The 20,935-nt window shown below is 43.9% G+C and overlaps 1 protein-coding gene across 3 annotated transcripts in view; it reads right to left on the bottom strand.

The window, feature by feature from the left end:
- The window catches only part of ARID5B (AT-rich interaction domain 5B), a 177,023-nt gene extending 156,617 nt beyond the window's left edge, over positions 1–20,406 (bottom strand). For 2 of the 3 annotated variants that reach the window (XM_032423865.1, XM_032423866.1), the window contains exons 1-2: positions 19,920–20,406; positions 19,240–19,494 (exon numbers count right to left, since the gene is read on the bottom strand). In XM_032423865.1, coding sequence (XP_032279756.1) covers positions 19,240–19,494; positions 19,920–19,940 — 276 coding nt within the window. In that variant the 5' untranslated portion in view covers positions 19,941–20,406. Of the gene's footprint in view, positions 1–3,952; positions 5,002–19,239; positions 19,495–19,919 lie in introns of those variants that run through there. The other variant, XM_032423867.1, reaches the window with a different exon arrangement.
- Positions 20,407–20,935: the final 529 nt, after the last annotated feature.

Below are 20,935 nucleotides of genomic sequence, written 5' to 3'. Positions count from 1 at the left end.
ACGTTACCTTCTGCCCAGGTACACAGTTCAGTGGGGCCTATATTCCATAAAGACCCTAAAAGGAAGAAGAAAACTCTGCCCCTGTTGGTAGATGAAAACCATGGTGGACACTGTCTGAATGATGCAGGGTTGTTGGTGATCTGACATGGAGTCTTGACATACTACTGTCATTAATGAGAAGAGCAGTCTTCACAGCGTATCACCAAAAGCCTCATGCCTATTAGGAACGCTTTAATGTAGAAACCAAGTAAATCTTCCTGTTTTGTGTAGTCTCTATTTAAACATAAACATATGATTTAGACATGCTCCCTCTTGTTAAACATTTTTTTTTGCTCTGTTCACTTTGCACAGTTCACATTATTATCCTTACATGTACAATGGCGGCGGAATAATTTGAAACCCACAGCTTTATTTAATAATGTAATTATCCTATATTGGATTACTTAAAGGGGCTTTGTATTTTTAAGTTCTGGTTTTCCCTATACTGGTGATATGCTCTGCCGTGGTAAATGATTCAGGCTTCCATCAAAAGCTCTAAACTCAGTTTGGAAAAATATTGAGTGTTTTTGAATAAGCCAGGATTAATGCAAGAGCCAATTTGCAACCACAGTTGGTGACCTTTCTACTCCTGTTTGAAGATTGTGGTGTGCAGGCCGGTGCAGAGGACAGACCCAAGCAACTCCAACGGCCTAGTTCCAACTCTGCTGCTGTCCCAGGGACGTTGTACAAACCCCAGAGAATGAAGCCCAAGTTTCCTTCAAGGTAAGCTTTCTGAAAGCAGGCCTGAAAACTTGCATAGCCTTCCGTGCCTTCCAATAGCCGGTACACTCCCAAGTGGAGCTTAAAGAATGAGTGAATGAACCAATGGATGGACGGATGAATGGACACATGCATGCTTCTGGGCGTTCTAACAAAACGACTGCAGAAGGGAATACAGAAGGAATCACCAGTGTTATCGTCACGAGAGACTTTGAGCTTTTCCCTAGCTCAACTCAATCTGATCCAATTAACCTGTATGGACTGTGCTCTGGGCCGAGCCCTGGGCTGAGTACCAGCCACGGAGAGATAAGGATGAATAAGACTCTGTGCTGCTCCCTTCCAAAATGCATGGTGCCCACGGCCTCTTGTTCTCACTTAGGAAATGAAGGCTACTCTCTTTTCAGTCCTTTGCCAGAGAATCCATTCACTCTTCCCTTCTTCGATGTTCTGAGCATCTACTCTGAGCTGTGCTAGGTACTAGAACAGCTGGGGAAGAAGCCCCTGACTCATGGAGGCCAGTCTAGGGGGGTGGGTAGATGGTAAACGGTAGCCCTCAGCTAAATATGATTTATATAATGAGAAATTGTCATAAGTGATTTCATTCATTCAACAAATATTTAATGAGCACCAACTATATGTCAGTCTGAAATAAAACAGACGAAATTCCCTACCTTCCTGGGGCCTACTGTCATTAAGTGTCATGTGTAGTGTATGGTGTGAGGTGTGTGTATTAGGAGAGAGAGGAGTGGGGCAGTCTAAGAGCCAGATAGTAAAAAAATTGGAAGCAAAAGAACTAGAAGAGGCAATAATGGAAGACCAGGGGTGGAACTGGGGATGATTTCAAATCGAGTGGTTGGGGAGGTCTCTCTGCTAAGACCCTAAGGAACAGAAGGAGCTAGCAAGGTCAGGAGGAGAGGAAAGGATGGGGGGAGAACATAGGACATTGCATGCAGAGAAAACAGGATACACAGGCACTGGGAGGAGCATGGTGCAATGTCAAACTCAAGGTTAAACACACACACAGACTCACACAGACACACACACACACACACACACACACACACCATGGTGCATGCCTTATAGCTGATGCATGCTTCTAAATTTGAATCCACACTCCTTTGTTCTAAATTTCCAGTAGGTTTAGCATGGAGGCTACCCAATAAATCAACTTCCACTGTTAAAAATTGACTAAAATTTGGGGCACCTGGGTGGCTCAGTTGGTTAAGCGACTGCCTTTGGCTCAGGTCATGATCCTGGAGTCCCGGAATCGAGTCCCGCATCAGGCTCCCTGCTCGGCAGGGAGTCTGACCCTCCCCCCTCTCATTGCTCTCTCTCTCTCTCTCAAATAAATAAATGAAATCTTTAAAAAAAAAAATTGACTAAAATTTGCTTATTGTCATTTTTTCCTCAAACCTTTAATGCCTACATATGTATGTTTTGAACACTTGGTAGAAAACGAAGTTGCATCTTCCCAGAAAGAGAAATAGATACGTTTTCCCATGAAATAGCCGATTTTCACAGAATTTACAAGGTGGAAGCCCAGCTGCCCTATGACATATGCAGAAGGTTGGTGGGTAGCGAGGACATGCTCATCTCCTATAGACCCACTTCTCAGAAACACAAACTGGGACAACAATCCCTTTCATTTGGATGTTTACGTCTTTACATGGACATATACCAACCTGACTTAATGCCCCTCCTCAACCACTGTGCATGAAACCTACCTATTTTCTTATACAATAAGGAGCCTGTTTAACTACACCAGGTACAGGGGCCTCCTTCCCCTTCTCTCGGCAGACTCATCACACCAGACACAATGCCCTTTCCAGCAAAACTCTCCAAATTCACTGATCAAGATGTTAGGTTTAAGAAAGACCCAATATGGCTTGTTGACATGCTCTAAGACTTACAAATCTTTAAAAGATTAAGGCAATCTGCTGTCTACCATGTATGTCTTCTATAATTAAATGCCCAGAAGAGCGAGGAGGTGTTTGGAAGGAACCACCCAGACAGAATATGCAACAACAAAAGGAGAGAGAGAGAGGAAAAAAAGAGCTAGATAGGGTAAGAAGAATATCATTCAACCCTCATCAGACTAGCCTTAGGCTACGGTGACTGGTTCCATTGCTTACTGCTAATCTGGCTCCTAACAATGCCCACCTCCCCATATTCATGCCCTTGGGTAAACCTCTTGAGTGTGGGTCGCACAGTAGCCAACAAACAGAATTAGGCAAATGGATGTCATTTCTGAGATTAGGTTACAAAAGGACTATGGCTTCTGTCTCACTCACACACTGTGAGGGAAGTCAGCCGCCATGTTGGGAACTGGCCCATGGAGAAGCCCATGGGGCATGGCAAGGGACTGAGGGAGGCCCCGGTCACCTGCCAGCAAGGAATGAGACCCTCAGTCCAACAGCCCTCGAGGACTTGTGTCCTGCCAACAGGCAAGTGAGCCACTTAGAAGTAGATTCTACCCCAGTGAGCTTTGAGATGACCGTAGCTCAGGCAGGCACTGTGATTGCAACTTTGAGAAACCCTGAGTCAGAGGCACCCCAGTAAGCCTTACCTGGACTCTTGACCCACAGAAACACTGAATAATAAATGTTGTCCAAAGACACAAAAATTGGAGGTAACTTGTTATACAAAAATAGATAACAATACACTCATCTTTAATATGGGATATATGTACACATTTTTGTGTGATAATGAAACAAAGCCCATGAAAGAAGGTGCTAACTACCAGTTTTGACTCTGCTGGAAAATTAGACTAATTTCTGCTGAGAAGTGGAAAAATGCTTCCTGCCTGCCTAAATCCTGAAACAACTACCTATACAAGAGGCCTTTTCTTTTTTGGGGGACACACAGAAATTTCCAAGAACACGATTTAATAATATGAGCATATCTTCCTGGATGCAAGAGGCAGAGTAAAAGATCATCTTGCCAAGTAAGGCTAACTTTATGTTTTCTCTCCTCCAAGCAACTGAAGGGAAAGGGGCCGATATCACTCATCTCTTTGCCACCCCCACAGTACCCTGGATATACTAATAAATATTGGTGGAACTGAACTGAATAAAAATTTGCAGCCAAAAGACCTATGTTTAAAAACAGAAATGTTTTTCAAGAGCAGTATTGTATTACATCCTTAGCTACCAGAGAAGAAGCCCAAGGCTTGTCTCTCTTTTCCTCCTCCCACCTTTTCCAGATTCATCTTTGGAAGGCCCTTGGTACAGCGGACCAGTCAGAACTGTGATGCCTATAATCGCGATTTGCAGGCCCTGTAGACACACAGTCCTCCAATCCTCACGGCCGGGATCAAGACGTGGCTTCTCTTTGCTTAAAAAGAGAAACAAACAAACAAACAAAAAGGGCAGAAAATAGCCTTTTAAAAATTAAGGCCAAAAAAAAAAATTAAGGCAACTGAGATAGCTCAATATTCTGACATGCTGAGAATGTTTTCACTCCACTGCTTCGAGGGGTCACTTAAGGAATTTGGGGGGTCAGGAGTGATTTGAACACCTGCTTGGCTGTCTATTGAATTACTGATCTATAACATCAAAAATGTGGAGTGAGAAACAGGACCTATACGTGGAAAGAAAAAAGAAAAACAGAGCCTGTTGATAATTTTAAAAGATACCACCATTTATGTGATTCATACAATTTGCATTAGGAGAAACATCTTCAGCCTTTTTACTAGATCCTTCTTTTTGCCTGCCCAGATAGTTGAGGATGCATATTTTACAACCCAATGCATTGTTGCTGAACACACATTCAGCTCCCAGGAGCACAAAACACAATTAGACTATTATGGAGAATATTCACAAGAAACAGAATGGAACAGATTATTTCACTTAAGACACAGAATTCAATTATTTTCTGTATTTATAACCCATGTACACTTGATTTTGGAATAATTTGGGGAGGAGACAGAGTACTAGAGCAGTGTTTTCATCTGAATTCAGTAATCTGATATACACTGTGGGATTAACCCAAAGCAAAAGGATTTAATGGCCCAGCAGGCAGTCTCTATTTTGAAGATCCTATGTCTGAGATCCCCCAGCCATTTTGGCTGGGACCCCTTCCCTTCCTTTTGCATCCCTTTGCTGGTGCTTTTTTTGCTTTTTAAAAGAACCTGCCCTTGCACATCTTAAAGATGTGTGTGAAATACACTCCCTACCACCACCCCCAGCACCACCACAAGAAGAGGAGGGAGAGGAGGTGTCTAGGGGGGAAACATGTTTTTAAATTGCGGGTGTGGGGGGTAAGAATAGGAAATAGGAGAGGCTTTTTTTTAAGCGGAGGGAAGGTGAGAGTATTTGAAATAAATTCAATGTTGTGCACATTCGGCAGGTCAACACCAGTTTCGCACAGGTTGCCTCAAGAAGGGGGCGGAACCTGAGAAGCAGCAGGTTTGAACGTTCTTTGGCATACCAAGATGGAACATCTGGAATGCAGATTTTGTCTCTTGACACCATCATTCCCCCATCTCATCTCATTTTGTTGTGGCTGATGGGAGAGACGCCCCCTCAATGTCCTTTAAGATCTAAATGGTACAGAACAGAACGGAGACCTGACCAGAAACCTCAAACATGGATCAAAATCTCTGCGCCTAAACAGAAAAGTCTCAGGACAGATGGGAAGCCAGGAAGTTTCGCTCTATTCAAATTGATAGTTTTTTTAGTTAGCATTTTTCAAATAATAGTTAGTAGTCCAACGGCTCAACCAATACATTACTTATTAACGAGCTATTAACAGTCTAGCATCATGACAGACCTCCTTGAGACAATACGTTATGATTTGGCCCCTGACCAGGAAGGGAAGGATCGATAACGAGCATCTGCTAAAGGCCTAGGAGAAGCCAGACCATGGTTTGGTGCTCTGTGCCCATATGAATTTCATTTGATATTCACAGCCCTGTAAGAGGAACCCATTTTACAGGTAAGGAAACTGAGATCCCAAAGAGACTCAGTAAGTAGACCAAGATGACAACCAGCTACTAACTGGCAGAGTAAGTATGCACATTTGGTTTTCTCAAGCTTCTAGACTAAGAGTTTCTATTCCAACCAGAAAGACAAAATGCACATGTGAAATTATTAATCAGCACTGGCCTTCAGATTCAAGTGAAGACTGACCTGCTAGACCCCCTAAACTCTGGCCTCGGTCTACCTTATTTTCCACTAAATCCCTGCCCTCTTGCCCAGTGTAGACCATATCCAATATTGCTATGTCCTTCCTTCCTATCTATGTCCTTCCTATGGCTTCTTCTGTCAAGGGTTTCCTCCTCTGTCCAACTCATTCCTCAAAAAGCTCCATCCAAGAGAGTCCTAGTTATTTTCAAGGGCCTGCTCCCAAGCTTCCTGTCTCCAGGATACCTTCAGCGTGACTCCAGGCCACGCTCCTACTCGCACACGCTTCTTTCCACAGCTCAAGTCCTGTACCCGCAGGCCTCTGGAACTCTGGCTAGAGAGAAGGGTGAGGGCTTTGTCTACCTGGCTTTCCCCTTCTCACTTCTTTGCTTTATTCACAGAAAATGGGCCAAATATAAGAATGGTTTAAAAATTGAATCATCCAAAGCTTTGCTCTAGAGAGTGCAAGGTGGCAGCCAGGGTTGGGGGAGAGGTTGGGGGGAAACATCCAGACTGAAGATATGTTTTGTTTGGCCCAGTGTTTTTTGAAAGTTGGACCAAAGTGCCAACTACACTCACACAAAAGTCTAGATTTCTGACATGTCTCTTGAAAAATGGAAAGACCTGGCAATATGAAATGACATTCCTGCCCAGTAATGATCAGCAGGATGTGAGTAACAACATTCGAGTGAGTTGCACATCCCCAGTTCCCTCAAGCATCATATTTTCTTCCAGACCTGGCTCACTCCACTTGATGTCACCTGCCGGGCCCAGTGGGCACTTATGCACGTGCATAGGCTCTGGGTCCCTTTCTCCCCTACATGGTGGAAGACATCATGGAGGAGGTGGCATTTGAGCAGGGCCTTGAAAGAGGGATCCAGCTGTTGAGAGGTTTTACTTCACAGAGGAATACCTCGGTGAATTCTAGACCCCTTTGCTCATACTGCCTGTGTTTCCTCCACTTGTCAGCAGGACGGCGCGATGTTTTTGCCATCTGTGTTTTGGAATCACGAGAGCTCACGTTCCCATTCAGTCTCTGTCATTCACCTGGTGAAGGAATTTAGAAACCTCGACAAGTCGCCTAACTTCTCAGATGGCCCTCCCGCAAAATGGGGATGACACTAGAACCTACCTCACGGTATTACTGTTGTAAGGAGTAAATAAAAGTTCACGCGAACGAAGCTGTAAGCATCTAGTTTTACTACTACCTTTATTAATATCAATTTAGTCCCAGGCCAGATAGTAAATATTTTTGGCTCTGTGTATCACACAGTCTCTGTCACACGACTCAACTCTGCCACTACAGTGTGAAAGCTGCCAGAAACCATTTGTCAACAACTGGGTGCGGCTGTGTGCCAATAAAACTTTATTTACAAAACAGGCAGCTGGCCAGAGTTGACCAGTGGGCCTTCGTTTACCGACCCCCTGTTTTCAACATCCCCACAGCCGGCCAATGTAAATCACCTCTGAAGATGCTATCTAGGTGTCTCGATGACATCGAGAACAGTAGGTGCCTCCAGTGGGCAGCATGGGCATCTCTAACCTGTTTACCGAGATTAGGCTCCACCCAGAAATCATCCTGTAGGGACACTGCTCCCACCTCCACATCTTGGAAAGAAACCTCTTCCCAACCTTCATCAGAATCTCACTGGACCTGAGTTCAAATGTTGTTTCTTTCAAAATGCCTTCACCGAGCTTCCCAACAAGATCAGGCACTCCTGTCAGAGGTCCCTGTATTTTTACTCCATCACATTGACTGTGCCACATGATGACCCATTACTTGTGACAGTTTGATTAATTATGCACTCCCCACCTGACCGGCAGCTTCCTGAAGGCAGGATCTGCCTGGTTCCCCACCTCTGTCTCTCCAGGGCCCCATGCTGGCCTGCACACATAAGGCGTTCGAGGGGGGCTGAGGCTGAGTCTCCTCTCCTGTGCAATGTGTGAGAGGCACCACATGCCTGCCTTGGGGGGTGTGGGATTTAAGGAGTCCTTTTAAACTTTTTATTCCTTAAGTGCACAGTATGATGACTGAGTCACCTGTGTATCAGTCAACCGCCAATTGGACTGCACATTCCTAGAGAGCAGGACAGAAGCTTTCAAGCGCCATATGCTCAACAAATAAATGAAGGACTGAAGAAACAATATTCATGAAGGCTCAATTAGGGAATAGGTCAGTATATAATCAAAATCCCATAGTCCCTCAGTGTATTTTAAAGTGATAGGGAGACATGAAGATCACCAATCCTGGCAGAATCAAGGAAAACCTGGATTTCAATCCTAGCTCTGAGTCTTAACTATACGTGACTTTGGGCAAGTTACTTAACCTCCTTTGGCCTCAGCTGCCTCATCTATGAAGTATGAAAATGTCACAATACAACAACCTAAGAGAATTTCTTTGAGAATTAAATGAGCATTTAATTTATATATTAATATATATGCAATGCCTGACACATAATAGCTACTCAATAAACAGAAAATGTTGTAACTTCATTGAAAACACTGTGGGTAAAACTTTGGCAGATGGTTTGGAAGAAGAGAAAGTTGGGGCATTTTCTCTGGGTTGTGCATACATAGAGAAGAGAAAAGTTTAGAAGAAGGAAGTATGAGTGTGGTTCTAAGACCAAAATGTATGGGGATGGTTTTCCGCCACTTCAGATAGATGAATCAAGTTGCTTTTTCCTTCTTATTATGAGAGAATGAGTAAGCTCTATGGGAACAGAAATTTTTATCTGTGCATTAGTCATTGTGTTCACTCTTAATGTCCCCACTGGAAAGAAACGACACATAGTAGGCATGCAATAAACATTTCAGAATGAAAGAAACCATCCATGAGTATCAGAGTGGCAGAAATGCCAATTCAGTTTGCCGCCAAGAGTGCTGTCTCAGCAAAGCTTTTCTTAAGCCAACATAAATAATACCATCAGAGGGCCCTCCTAACTTCAGGAAAGAATATGGAAATGAAGGTAAGGTCCAGAGGGGACTGTGAACACCAAGCCTGGTTTCTTTGTCATCACTGACCCTTGGGTAAGTATCTTGGCACTAAAGCCCACACTCTCATTAGTGATTTTATACGAGCCCTGTCCCACAGAGGCACCATCTACTGGTCTAAGAGCGCTGGGATGATCCACCCTGAACACACCCACGGGAAACGCCTGCCTATCTTCCTCAGAGTAGAACCTTAAGAGAGCAGCCCTTCTTCCTCAGAGCAGCAGACCGTTGGGCCCGAGGGTGCTGGCTGTTAGGCCCAAGATTTTTCTGGCCTTTCTGTGTCCATTAAATAAAGGGGGCTGGACTTGCTCTCTTGAATGTCCTCTAAGTCTATTCAAATGTCCATGGCAAATTAGACATGAGCCTTTTTCTTAGATAACCAGGGCAAGCCTTCCTGATGCTCTTTATCAACAGAGCCAAGGGATGTCCAGCCAGTCACACCGGAAACCAAACGTGTCGGTGCAGATGGCAGAGCCAGAGGGACCAGCTGCGCCTACGGCTCCACCAACATCCAGCCGGGGAAGGTCTCTGAGAGTAGGAGAATGTTCTCGGCGACCTTCTCTGCATCTGAACCCTTAGCCCCATGTCAAGAGGCCCTCATCCCACAACGCAGATTTCCAACCAGAATGTCACCGAAGTTGGGTAGTCACAGAAGAAAAACAACTAAACCTGAGCCTATCGTGGAGGAAAGTCAGAGAACAAGGCAGTGAGTAAGAACATTTTTATTCTCTGGTATAATATCTGGATAGTTTGTTTTTTTCCACTGGTACCCTGAGCCGAGCTCAACCCAGAGGGTGGCAAGCAAAGCTTGGACTAAAGGGAAAACAAGTATTCTCTCACAATGATTTCCATCCCCATGGCCCACAGGGGGCTAGGGGCAAGCCCAGTGACAGGTAACTGGTGATAACTTGGCCTGTTACCGCTGTAGCATGCAAGGCTTCCCATGTAGGGGTCAGAACCAAACAAAAACCCACACATGCATATCCGAATATCCACACACACACACACACACACATATGCACACTTTAATATGTATGTATTTATACATATTTTTAAAACATATTCCTCCTTTCAGAAAAATACACAGAATTAGCAAGTTTAAATTATTTGCACTTAGTTCTTTGTCTCCAGTTATACTGTGTTCTTTTGTGCTGGTAAAACAACATGTGCTTTAATTAGCAAATATCTGTAAATAATTTACTTGCTTTTCAAATACAACAGAACAATGGGGTCAGTTTTCACATACATTTACCCAGCATGCATCCTGGGTCTTAAGCCAGACTCTCCCATTGTTCAATAACTATATCAAGCTGTCCAACTCTTGCTGCCTCCTCGGTGGAGGGTCGGGGTAGGGGGCCAGAAACCCGAGTTCTGGTAGCAACATCCCATTTTGCAAGACCCCAGAAGGCAAGCTCATAGCGTTGTCCAGCCCCAGTTAAAACAAAGTCTTAACGATCTCTAACCCTGGAAATTTCTGCGAGGAACGTGGAAGTGTGCCAAGGACAAAGGGCATTTCATGCTCTGCTGCCCCACTACCCCCGACCCCCAACGGCGTGAGCCCAGAAACATAAGGCGCGATGTCTGAGGCCTAAGAATCACGGAGCCCCGTCTAGGCTCTGCAGGGTTAAGGCTGGGCCCTGCACACACAGTGCAAAGAAAGATGTTAAATCAAATGAGAATGACTGCTCCAGGACTGGAGGCACTATTATTTTGAATAAGATTGAAAAGGCCAGAAAAAGCAATTCAAAAACATTTCAATTATGTATTTCCCAGAACTACATCTTTGAGCAACTAATGCAAATGTTACCACCACAATAAAACTTCTTCCCACATAAAAGCATATAAAACAGGTTGAACAGCATATACTTTATATATCATATGCATATTTTTGACTATTAATAAAAAATTCAAAATCTATGTATGCTTTACTCTCCTAAGCAATACAGTAATTATGATTAAGGGACAGGCAGCACAAAAAGAGCCAATTTATCTTACTCGTGCTCAGGAATACTATTGTGTAACTAAGCAACTAAAGACAAAATATGGTCTAATTAATTCACTCCTATGCTTATTTAAAAGACACAATTAGAACATTTTTATTTTCCAGCCTGCACAGTAGCTCAACATGCTTGAGGGTGTAGAAAGCAAAGCCTATTATTCTCAAAGACAAGAGTTTAATGTTTAGTGTCACTGATCAGGCTTGGAACTCAGCTCTGGGGAGGAGGGGGTGTGTTTCACAGCCTGGGTGTGCTCGGAGTCACGAGAAAGGAAAGGTATGGTAAGGCGGGGAAGAGGCTCCTGGGGCCACTGGATTGACTAGTAACACATGGCCCCTCCCCGCTCTTTTCCTCATCGTGGCAAAGGGATGGAGACAGGGCTGTGAACTCGATGGTCACGCGTGCAAGGACATGCGCCACTGTGCGTCTATTTATACAGCCACAGAGATTCTACAGAAAATTCATGTAATTAAACCACACGTCCTCGTCTGTGTGATAAATGTCAAATATCCATCTTTGACGCTGCTAACAGTGCATCTGATTTTAAAAGCGGAATTAATTTACGCAAGTGTGTGCTGGAGATTGATGCCATTAGCTTGATTCGAAAGCACCCTTTCTGTAATAATCATCATCTGCATGTTTGAAATGAGTTGTCGATCTGGACGTTCACAGTCCAGGATGGGAGCCGTGTTTTCCGAAGGCTAAGGCCCGGGTTCTAATCTCTGGCAAGCCGGCAAAGACCACAGCGTGGCTGGAAAAAGCCATCCATGCCTGTGCGAGGCCACGGGAGCAGAGTTTTCAAGAAATGCAGGAAATCTGCGACCGCATTTCTGAGAGGCGAATGAATCTTTAAGCCAACAACCGATAAATTTGTTTTAAATTTCTTTAAAAGCCAAACCAACGGGTAATCACTAGCTACAATATTATTCTGAGTGGGAGATGGCAAATGTCCAACCACCCCTGGCTATAAAAAATGACAAGCAAATGCATTTTGATTCGAGCAATTATATTCTGGATATTGGTTAAAACTAGACTTTGATAAATGAGCTCGAGTCATGTATCACTAGATGCCACCGCGAACAATGGTATGCTTTATTAATAATTAATAACAAAGTATTTACATGTATGGACTCGTGTACTCCATAAAAATAACATTTCCTTAGTATGTGCCTGACACTCTAAACATCAAGGGAGGTTTTAATTGCTTACAATTTTGACTCCCTATCAAACGTTGGCCTAGTTAAGACCATCAGTCTGGGAAGCATGCTGGCCCACAGGAGCTGCCAACCACACTCAGGTGAGGAGTGACCAGCAGTCTCTGGTCAGACTGCCACCGCACTGCCCTGGCTTTTTATGGGCTGAAGGCTGAAGATGGGAAAAGTACCCAAACACGGAGATGCTGGGTCTAGCCTCATCATCAGTCCCAAATAGGCACCCATCTCTTTGTGGAGTACTCTGAAAGAATATCCTTTACGCTTTTTCACATCTTGGGGCAAAACGACGATGGATTTTAGATGAGAAAGAACACGCGTGAGTCGGGGGTGTGCAGCAGCTGGCCCACATGGGAATGACCCATCGTAGGTCCTCTGCCAGGAAGAAACCAGGCTGGCCTTAAAGAAAGCAGGCTGTGGGAAAGAACATTTTAGATGACTGATGTCATATAGTCATTCAATAAATACTTAGTGACTGGCACTGAATACTGGGGGGGGGGGGGTACCCAGAGGTGAATAAGGCATAACCTGCAGTTCCTGAGAACAGCGCTAGGGTGGGGGAAGAGGGGAGGTGGAAAGGGGGAGTGACAGGCAAAGGAAAAGGACACAGATAACCATCACCAAAGGCGCATGTGCAAAGCACAGGGGAGAACGAAACCAACCACAGCCCAGGAAGAGCCCTGAAGGCAGGGATTCTTGTCTATCTTGTTCATGGCTGTATCCCCAGGGCCTAGAACAGGCTCTGGCACAAAGTAGGTGCTCTATAAATATGCACTGAGTGATCGAGACTTCAAAGATAAAGACAATACTTTCTAGTTTCCAGAAAGATCAGGAAAGGCTATAAATAGTGACTTTAATTAATCTCCACTTTAACTAAGGAGCACAGAGAGAGTCTGACAGCTTTTCTGTGACCAATGTCTGTCCATGGGAGTAAACGATGAGCTCTTTGAGGGCTGAGGCCATTCTCCTTCTTCTCTGTATCCTGTTGTCCAGCACATAGTAGGCCTTCAATCAACATCTGCAAGCTGAATAAATTCTTTTTTCCAAAATCACGCAGATCATGAGCCTTCCTTTAAACACACATTGCATTTATTGTCAGCACAATTCACCAACGTGTTACATAACGAATTATGTTGTTTTTACATTTTCAAAACGTGTTGATCTCATCTCTCAATGAAGATTGATAAGCTTCTTGAGAAACAGGGTCACATCATGAACTGTTTTGCATCCACCTCTGTACCTAGCAGAGCTCCGAGTACATGGTTAGCACTCAACAAGCAGTTTTTGATTAACTCAAGATAGATGACACCAACGTTTGCCAGAGTTAGGATCTGAACCTACAAAATCTAACTCAGTACACATTCTACTGATTCTCAAATTTTAACATCATTAGAATCAGTGATGAAACAGAGATTTGTTTATGCAAATATTTTTGACATGACTGTTAAATTATTTCTTAGTATTACTGGGTCTTGCTCCAACCCAAGTAAGAAAGAGAAAAAAAGTACACAATCCCGCTCCCTATTTCAAATCAACTCCATAGGCCAGGGGTCAGCAAACATTTTTGTAAAGGACTAAACAGTAAATAATTTCCCAATTTCCACTGTGCGGGTCAAATGTTCACCGTCACAAGTACTCAACTTGAGTCTGACTTTGTTTCAATAAAACTTTACAAAAACAGACAGTGGTCCAGATTCAGCCCTCAGGCCGTAGTTCACTAATGCTTATCACAGTCCTCTAAATTCTCTCCAGAGAGTTCATTAGTTCTCGTCCTAGTTCTGAAGGGCCAGCCAGTTGGAGCAAAGTTACTCCTTCACCTAGTTGAAGGTCATTACTAAAACTACTAAAAACTGCCCGAACTGCATGCCTCATTTGCTGAGCTCTCCCATAGTAAGTGCTTATGCTAGTTGTCAGGTGCTTTCCATTACTGTTTCTAATTCTCTTGACAAAGTAGAGATCATTAGATCCATTTTACAGATGGAGAAACTGAGGCTCAGAAAAGCTAAAGAAATTGTCCAAGGCCAGTGAGGTCACTTGAAGAGGTCTTGGAAATTTAAAAAAAAGTCAGCTCATGTATATAGACCGGAGACTGAGCAGCCATCTACAGCTAGAACAGGGTCAGTCCAGCACCTCCTAGATTTCAGAACGTGTCTGACTAACACGAGATGTGATACAAGCAGGCAATCTTTTAAACACATCCTGCCGATCCAGATGACAGCATAGCTCCATACTGAAATGTAAATCTTTAAGGAACTTTTTATTTTGGTGACATAGCTAAACTCATCATATGGATGAAAGCCAACCTGATTTGGGGAGACCTGTATCGGGTATTTGTCCTAGCAAACTAACCTAGATGCTGTCCTCTCACAGAGAAAACCTTTCTTTAGGAAAGGTAGTGGTGGGGGTGCCTGGGTGGCTCAGTCGGTTACGCCTCTGCCTTTGGCTCAGGTCATGATCCCCGGGGTCCTGGGATCGAGCCCCACATCTGGCTCCCTGCTCAGCGGAGAGTCTGCTTCTCCCTCTCCCTCTGCCCCTCCTCCTGGCTGTGCTCTCTGTCTCAAATAAATAAAATCTTAAAAAAAAAAAAAAAAAAGGAAAGTAGTGGTAGTGGTCTCAAATTTCAATGAGAACAGCAATACAAATATTAATGATAAAAACAGTGAGTCCACCACTACTGAAGAATCTACTATGGGCCAATCTCAGTTGTAAGCACTTCACATGTATTGACTCATTTAATCCTTAAGGCAATCTAGGGAGTAGGTACTGTATTTCCATTTCATAGATGAGGAAAGCGAGGCAATGTTTAAAATGCAGGATCCTGGACCCTAGTTCCAGAGATTCCAATCGAGTTAATTTCAACAGGGGCTCTGGAATATGAATGTTTGACAATTTTTAACCAGATAGTAACCACTTGTAGAAATCCTGACTACGTGTCATTACTATCTGTAATGCCCAGGTGTGCTTGATCTTGACTTCCTGACATCATTAGCTTACTCATCCACACTCAAAGTTGCAGGTGCCCAGTAAAGCTTCTTGTAGAATCCAGCCCACGGTCAGGCTGAAATCCAAGCTTGCACATCCACCTCTTTTAAGAGGGTATATTGCCAATAGATTAAGCGCTTGGCAATTTGAAAATGAATATAATCAGAAGTTACCCAGTAACAGAACCAATTACCCGCCTACTTTGCCATTTTCCTCCTCTGAAGAGGTTGTGGCTGAATGTGGCGATTGGGGGTAATTACTAAAGACACTTAACTCCTTGTATATGGCTCTGCTATTCACTTTCATGGTAATTTAAGACAGTATCATGATTAGGCCTGGGAACCCCCACACAGGCATAAAAGTTATCCTGCTTATTGTTTATAAATTAATATCTAGAATAAAGATCACCGCAATCATCCCTCTTTTCTATTTTTAAGGACTGTACTGTTTTTGAAGTACTTTTGCCCATACAATGCCTCTTGATATTCACAATCCACAGTCGGCCTCATTATTGTCCCCATTTTGCTGCTGAAGAAACTGAGGCTCAGAGTGTTTATGCTGGTTCAAGGTCGAACAAATACTAAGTTGCAGAATCAAGATGTAACTCTTTCTGGACTGCTTTTCCTCTATACCAGTTGCCAGCACTGGAAGTATGTGAAGGCAGCAGTTAAGTCATTATCATAGTTATTATAACCAATAATAAATTGTTAATGATTATTAATAATGGTATTAAAACGCAACTGTTCTTGTTAGATACCACTAGCTCGAATCAGCTGAACTTTATAGAATAAGAATGGTTCTGCTACCTAAAATCCAGTGACCTCTGGCAAAATGGATTGACTAGTCATAATTCTAAAATGAACAAGGACCAGCCCACATTAGTGCATACTTCTAGAATATAATATGATGTATTAAAACTCTGGTGTCAAGGGTAGGGTTTAGTGAGAAAAAAAAAAAAAAAACAACCCTAAAGCTTAGGAAAGCCTGCGTTCTGGCCTGGTGACCTTTGACAAACCACATAATTTCTCTAAGCCTCTGTCTCCATCTGTAAAATGGCATACAAAGTCCTGCCTTATCCAGCCTCATACAATTATTGCAAGGATCAATAAAATATTCCCCAAAAAGGCCCTCTGCAGATGATAGCAAACCACACAGGGACGCTATTTCTAATCTCGCACAATGATAATTTTCCTGCTTTTAGAACTGACGTCTTTACATTTCAAGAAATCATAAATAGACAGAATGGTTCTCTTAAACCAAAAAAGCATACTGAGTCCTGGCTGTCCTTTTGAAATGGATGCTGATGTCAGCTCAATCAAGAAATTATTAACCTCCATTTGGTTACTTAAAATAAACTGTCCTGGCTGATTAAATGTGCTGAACATTTTCTCCAAGTAACAGTGCACATCACCAAGAAACCTTTCTCTTTCAGTTACACTTTGCAAATGGCAAATGCATCATTCCAAACTATTTAAAATCAATAACAAAAATCATTTCACTGTATATAAACAAGTTAATGGAGTAAGTGAAAACAAAGCAAATTTCTTAATGAGAGGACCCTGTTGCCCCCTCTAGGTGCCTGCAGTAAATGCTGGTTTCTGTAGGCTCTCCTCCAGAGGAGACTGGGGCTGCTATTCAGCTAATGAATGACTAACTTAGGCCAGGGGGGGAAATGACATCACCAGGGTGGAAAAGCGATCTGCATTGGGAAACTTTCTACCTGCTTTACATTTGTCATAATTATTTTGCACAATGCAGCCTGCATTTGCATAATTTTGAGGCGTGTCATTATCTCAATTGAAAATTGTTTTAATATGGCTGAATAATTCACAATGACATCAGCCAAAGTCCTAATGAAATATACAAGTATAATCATACAGCTAATTACCAGCCGTGTTAGCATTAAAAAACAAATCATGCATAATATTAGACGATGTATATGCAGCTGAGGATTATAAATAGAGCCATCTCCCTCCCCAAACCCCCTAGAGTTTACTTTTAAATGGCAAGATTAATTTTCTTAGGTATGGCTCATATAGCAGTGACGAAATGTGCAGATCATTACAACGGTTCGCTTTCATTTCCCCTTAATGAACAATTTTTTAAAATCGTTTATTTAAAAATACTGTGTATCTATTCATTATCAGCAGTTCTAACAGATGCAACCTTCGGCTAATACTGTTTTTATTCTTAAATCAGAATTCACTATTTAATTACACCAACAGAAATTAAAACTGGACCAAGTGGGGTCAACTCGGGGTCTTTAAAAATATTTCAGTTTCAATTAAAAAAAAAAAAGAGAGAGGAGAGTGACCACAAAATATCTCATAAAACACTGAATAATTTCCTTCTGGGTTTAGTCAGAAGTCTATTAGGCACCAGCTCTTTTCTGGATATTTAATCCTTCCCTTTTCCAGATCACAGGCCATGTTGAAGTAATAAATTTGAAAAGCAAATAATAAGAAATCAGGAGGGGGAGGGGAGGAAGACAGCTGCGCAGGAAAGTTGGGTCGGGGGAGGGGGCCGAGCTAGACCTTGGGAGGGGGAAAGAGCTCAACCTGTTGGTAGGTTGCAGTATTTTTTCCCAGTATTTCCAAACAACACCTTTGTAAAATTGCAGGCAGACGTCGGGAAGTATGAACGTTTAAAACCCAAAGCGGGCGGGGGGGGGGGGTGGGGGGGGGAACGTTCGGGGAGGAGGGCGGGGCTTATTTCCGAAGAGGCAGATCTGAGGGCGAAGGTTTTGACGAACTCCAGTAATTAACCGGCATAGACCACTGATGGGTAATTCGATCCTGGGAGAGGGAGTGAACTGGCGATGCCAAAACTACAATCAACTCCATCAAACCAAGGAATTGTGGAAGGACTGGCAGGCAGCTCCACGCTCCGGGATGAGTTAAACGGGGAACCATTCATTTAACAAAAAGATCCTTACATCTACCTCGAAAGCTCGAGGGCCTGGCACAGAGCTAGCTGCCCTCAAAAGTCTCAGTTTGATCACCCTGCTCTCGCTCGGGCAACACAAAGCCTTGCCAGGCGGCCGCGCGCCCTCCCTCCCACCGCACCGAGGGCACAGCCTCCCCAAAATAGTTCCCCTGGTGGGTATCACGGCGCTGAGGTCGGTCAGCTGACGAGGGGAGCCCGCAGAACTGCGGTCACACATGAAATGACAGAGCCGAAGGGAGGCGGCCGCCCCGGCGCCCGGTGACAGCAGCTCACCTCGGGCGTCCTCCCGGGAGCGCGGCTAGCGCCCCTGCGGCCGCCCAGAAACGTGCCGGCGAAGCTCGGTCCCTCCCCACCCTCCCCCGGAGCGCCGTCTGGGCACGGAGGCCGCCGGACTCGCAGGGCCAGTGGGCGAGCACACACCCCTCTGCCTTCCCTCCCCCGTCTCGGTCCCACACATCCCCAAAGATCGCGCTGGAAGACGTCCACTTTGCGTGGAGTAATTGAAAACTAGAACATCAAATGGCTTGTCCGGGGTGGGGGGGTGGGGGCGAGAGATAGTTGTTAATGCTTAACGTGTTTGTGCCGGTTACACGACCGCTTTGAAATCCGCCCGGGCAGATCTGCAAGTTATTTGAATGTATTATTCCAGTACCTGTCATTTATCACTTTATTCAACACGTCTTTGCCAACTCAATAGCTTTTGATCTCACTCTGCCTCCATTTCGTAATTTCCGCCCTCTTAAACATATCAAATACTTACTTAAAAAAAAAGTGAACAATATCGAAACCCACCGAAAGAAATCCACCCAGCCCCGACCGAGCCAGACGCGAAGGTAAAATTTTCAAAAGGCAAAAAAATATAAAAAGCATGTGATCAAGCGCAGTAGCAAGAGAGCGAACGATCTCTCTCTCTCTCTCTCCCTCTCTCTCTCTCTCTCTCTCTCTCACACACACACACACACACATATCCTTGAACAAAACCCTTCTCGAACAAGTTATTTGATCTTGACTAAAATCAGCAGTTGGATCCTCTTTGTAAAGCTGACAGCCAAACTCTGACAATGGCAAAATACTCGAGCCCCAGCTAGTGGCGCTACCCCTTTAAAAAAGGAGTCGATCCTGCTCGCCTGCAGAAGTGAATACAGTATTTTCAAGCTTGCCCTGTAATAAGCATTACTTGGGGGGGGGGGGATAATAAAGAAAGAAGAGAGGGAGATATAAGTTTACCACCTCGCCATGGTCGCTATTTCTGCCCTGGGGAGTGTCTTCTGGGAGGAAATAAAGTTTAGAGCTGGATAAAAGTTGCCGGCTGGTCCTCTCTTCCCACAACAGCTGGAGCTCCGCTATGCAAATCGGATCCTTTGGCGTACATCTTACAAAGAAAAAGTCGCCAAGGGACAAAATTCTTGGTTTGCCTTCAAGGTGGAATTGAAAAGCCTTGTAGAAAATGTAAGGTCCGTGCAAGCCACACGGTGAGCCGACCCACTGCAGGGGAAAAAAAGCACCAAATAAATAACGTAGCCATCAGAGCACAAACATCTATTCCCAGACACATTTACACACAGACATCCACACTCTTAATACAGAAGAGCCAACAGATATAAAGCTGGGTGGAAAAATAATAGAGCCCACAAATTTTCTGCTTCCCTTAAAAAAAAAAAAAAAACTCCGGGCACCCCCACCGCCACCTCTCCCTACTTCTCCATCTGAGGCGGTAAAATTACATTATGTATGTATGATCAGTGCAGGGATTTTTTTAAACAATAAAAATGATTTGGGGGGATGCAGAGGGTAAAAGTTTGGTGAAAAGTTTGTGGGGGGTGTGGGTGGGTGCAGAGGTGTGGGTGAGCTGGGGGGCGGGGGGGTGCCGGGGGGTGCCGGGATCGGAGGAGCGGAGGAGAGCGAAATACCTGGAGTGAGTTGGGCTCCATCTCGACGTTCTGAATTGATTGAACTCAACATTCTCTCCAAACTTGTTGGCTTGAATGGATTGCATCAGGTCCTGGCAGGGAAAAACATTCTCTGCCTTCAGCTGGCGTAATGTCTCAATATAAAACTGAGCTCTTGCCTCCCCTTCGGCACCAAAATGATTGAAAATATGTCCTAATATTTCTCTGACGACTCAATTTTCAGCTCCTGTCAAAACTGTGTAGGTTTCCTTCCAAATGTGGAATGATCAAATTCATAATCGGAAGGAAGGTTCCGTCCGATCTCGGCGGGAAGCGGATGGATCAAGGCAAAAAACATATAGGACGGTTTGTAAAAATAAAATCCACCCTAAAACTGTGTGAAGATGAGATCTCCCTCTTCCCAATCTCCCTTGTCTAGGGGTGTCGTCTAATGAGATTTTTGGAAGAGACGAGAGCTAGCGAGCTCCGCTGTGCATCTGACAGGACCTGCTTGTATATGTCTAATATAAAGAACATTTCCTGCAGAGATTCCGGGGCGCTGCTCCTCTTTCTAATGCTCCTTAGCAGATTTGCTGTTATTAGACATGTAGATTTGTTTGATAGTTAAATTACGCTTCCTCACTGCCATGTTTTCGAGAACTAATCTGTTAAATTATATTTTGATGCCTATTTACATGGAAGGGAAAAGTGGGTTATCGATTATATAAACATATAAATATTAATGCATTTGTTCGCTTCGCAAAAAATACTCGGCAAAAAAAAAAAAAACCAGAAAGACAAGTGAGCAGTGCACACACATCTCAGGATTTTGCAAACAATATTGAACGGACAGCGACTGCATTTAGGGACTGGAACAATAAACGATGCATGATAAATCAATAAATGCGAGCAGCGAGTCTGCTCGGAATATGAATTCAGGCTCCCCGTTCTGCGTGTGCATTCTTTAATTTTGAAGTATATACACTAGTACGTGTTTACAATGCTGATGGACGCCAAGGGCGCTCTCAAATGATAAT

Source organism: Phoca vitulina, unplaced genomic scaffold (genome assembly GCF_004348235.1).
Source record: "Phoca vitulina isolate PV1807 unplaced genomic scaffold, GSC_HSeal_1.0 scaffold29, whole genome shotgun sequence".
In the NCBI taxonomy this organism is placed as follows: Eukaryota; Metazoa; Chordata; class Mammalia; order Carnivora; family Phocidae; genus Phoca; species Phoca vitulina.
The sequence above is the reverse complement of the archived record's forward strand: the minus strand, read 5'-3'. Positions and strand labels throughout refer to the sequence as shown.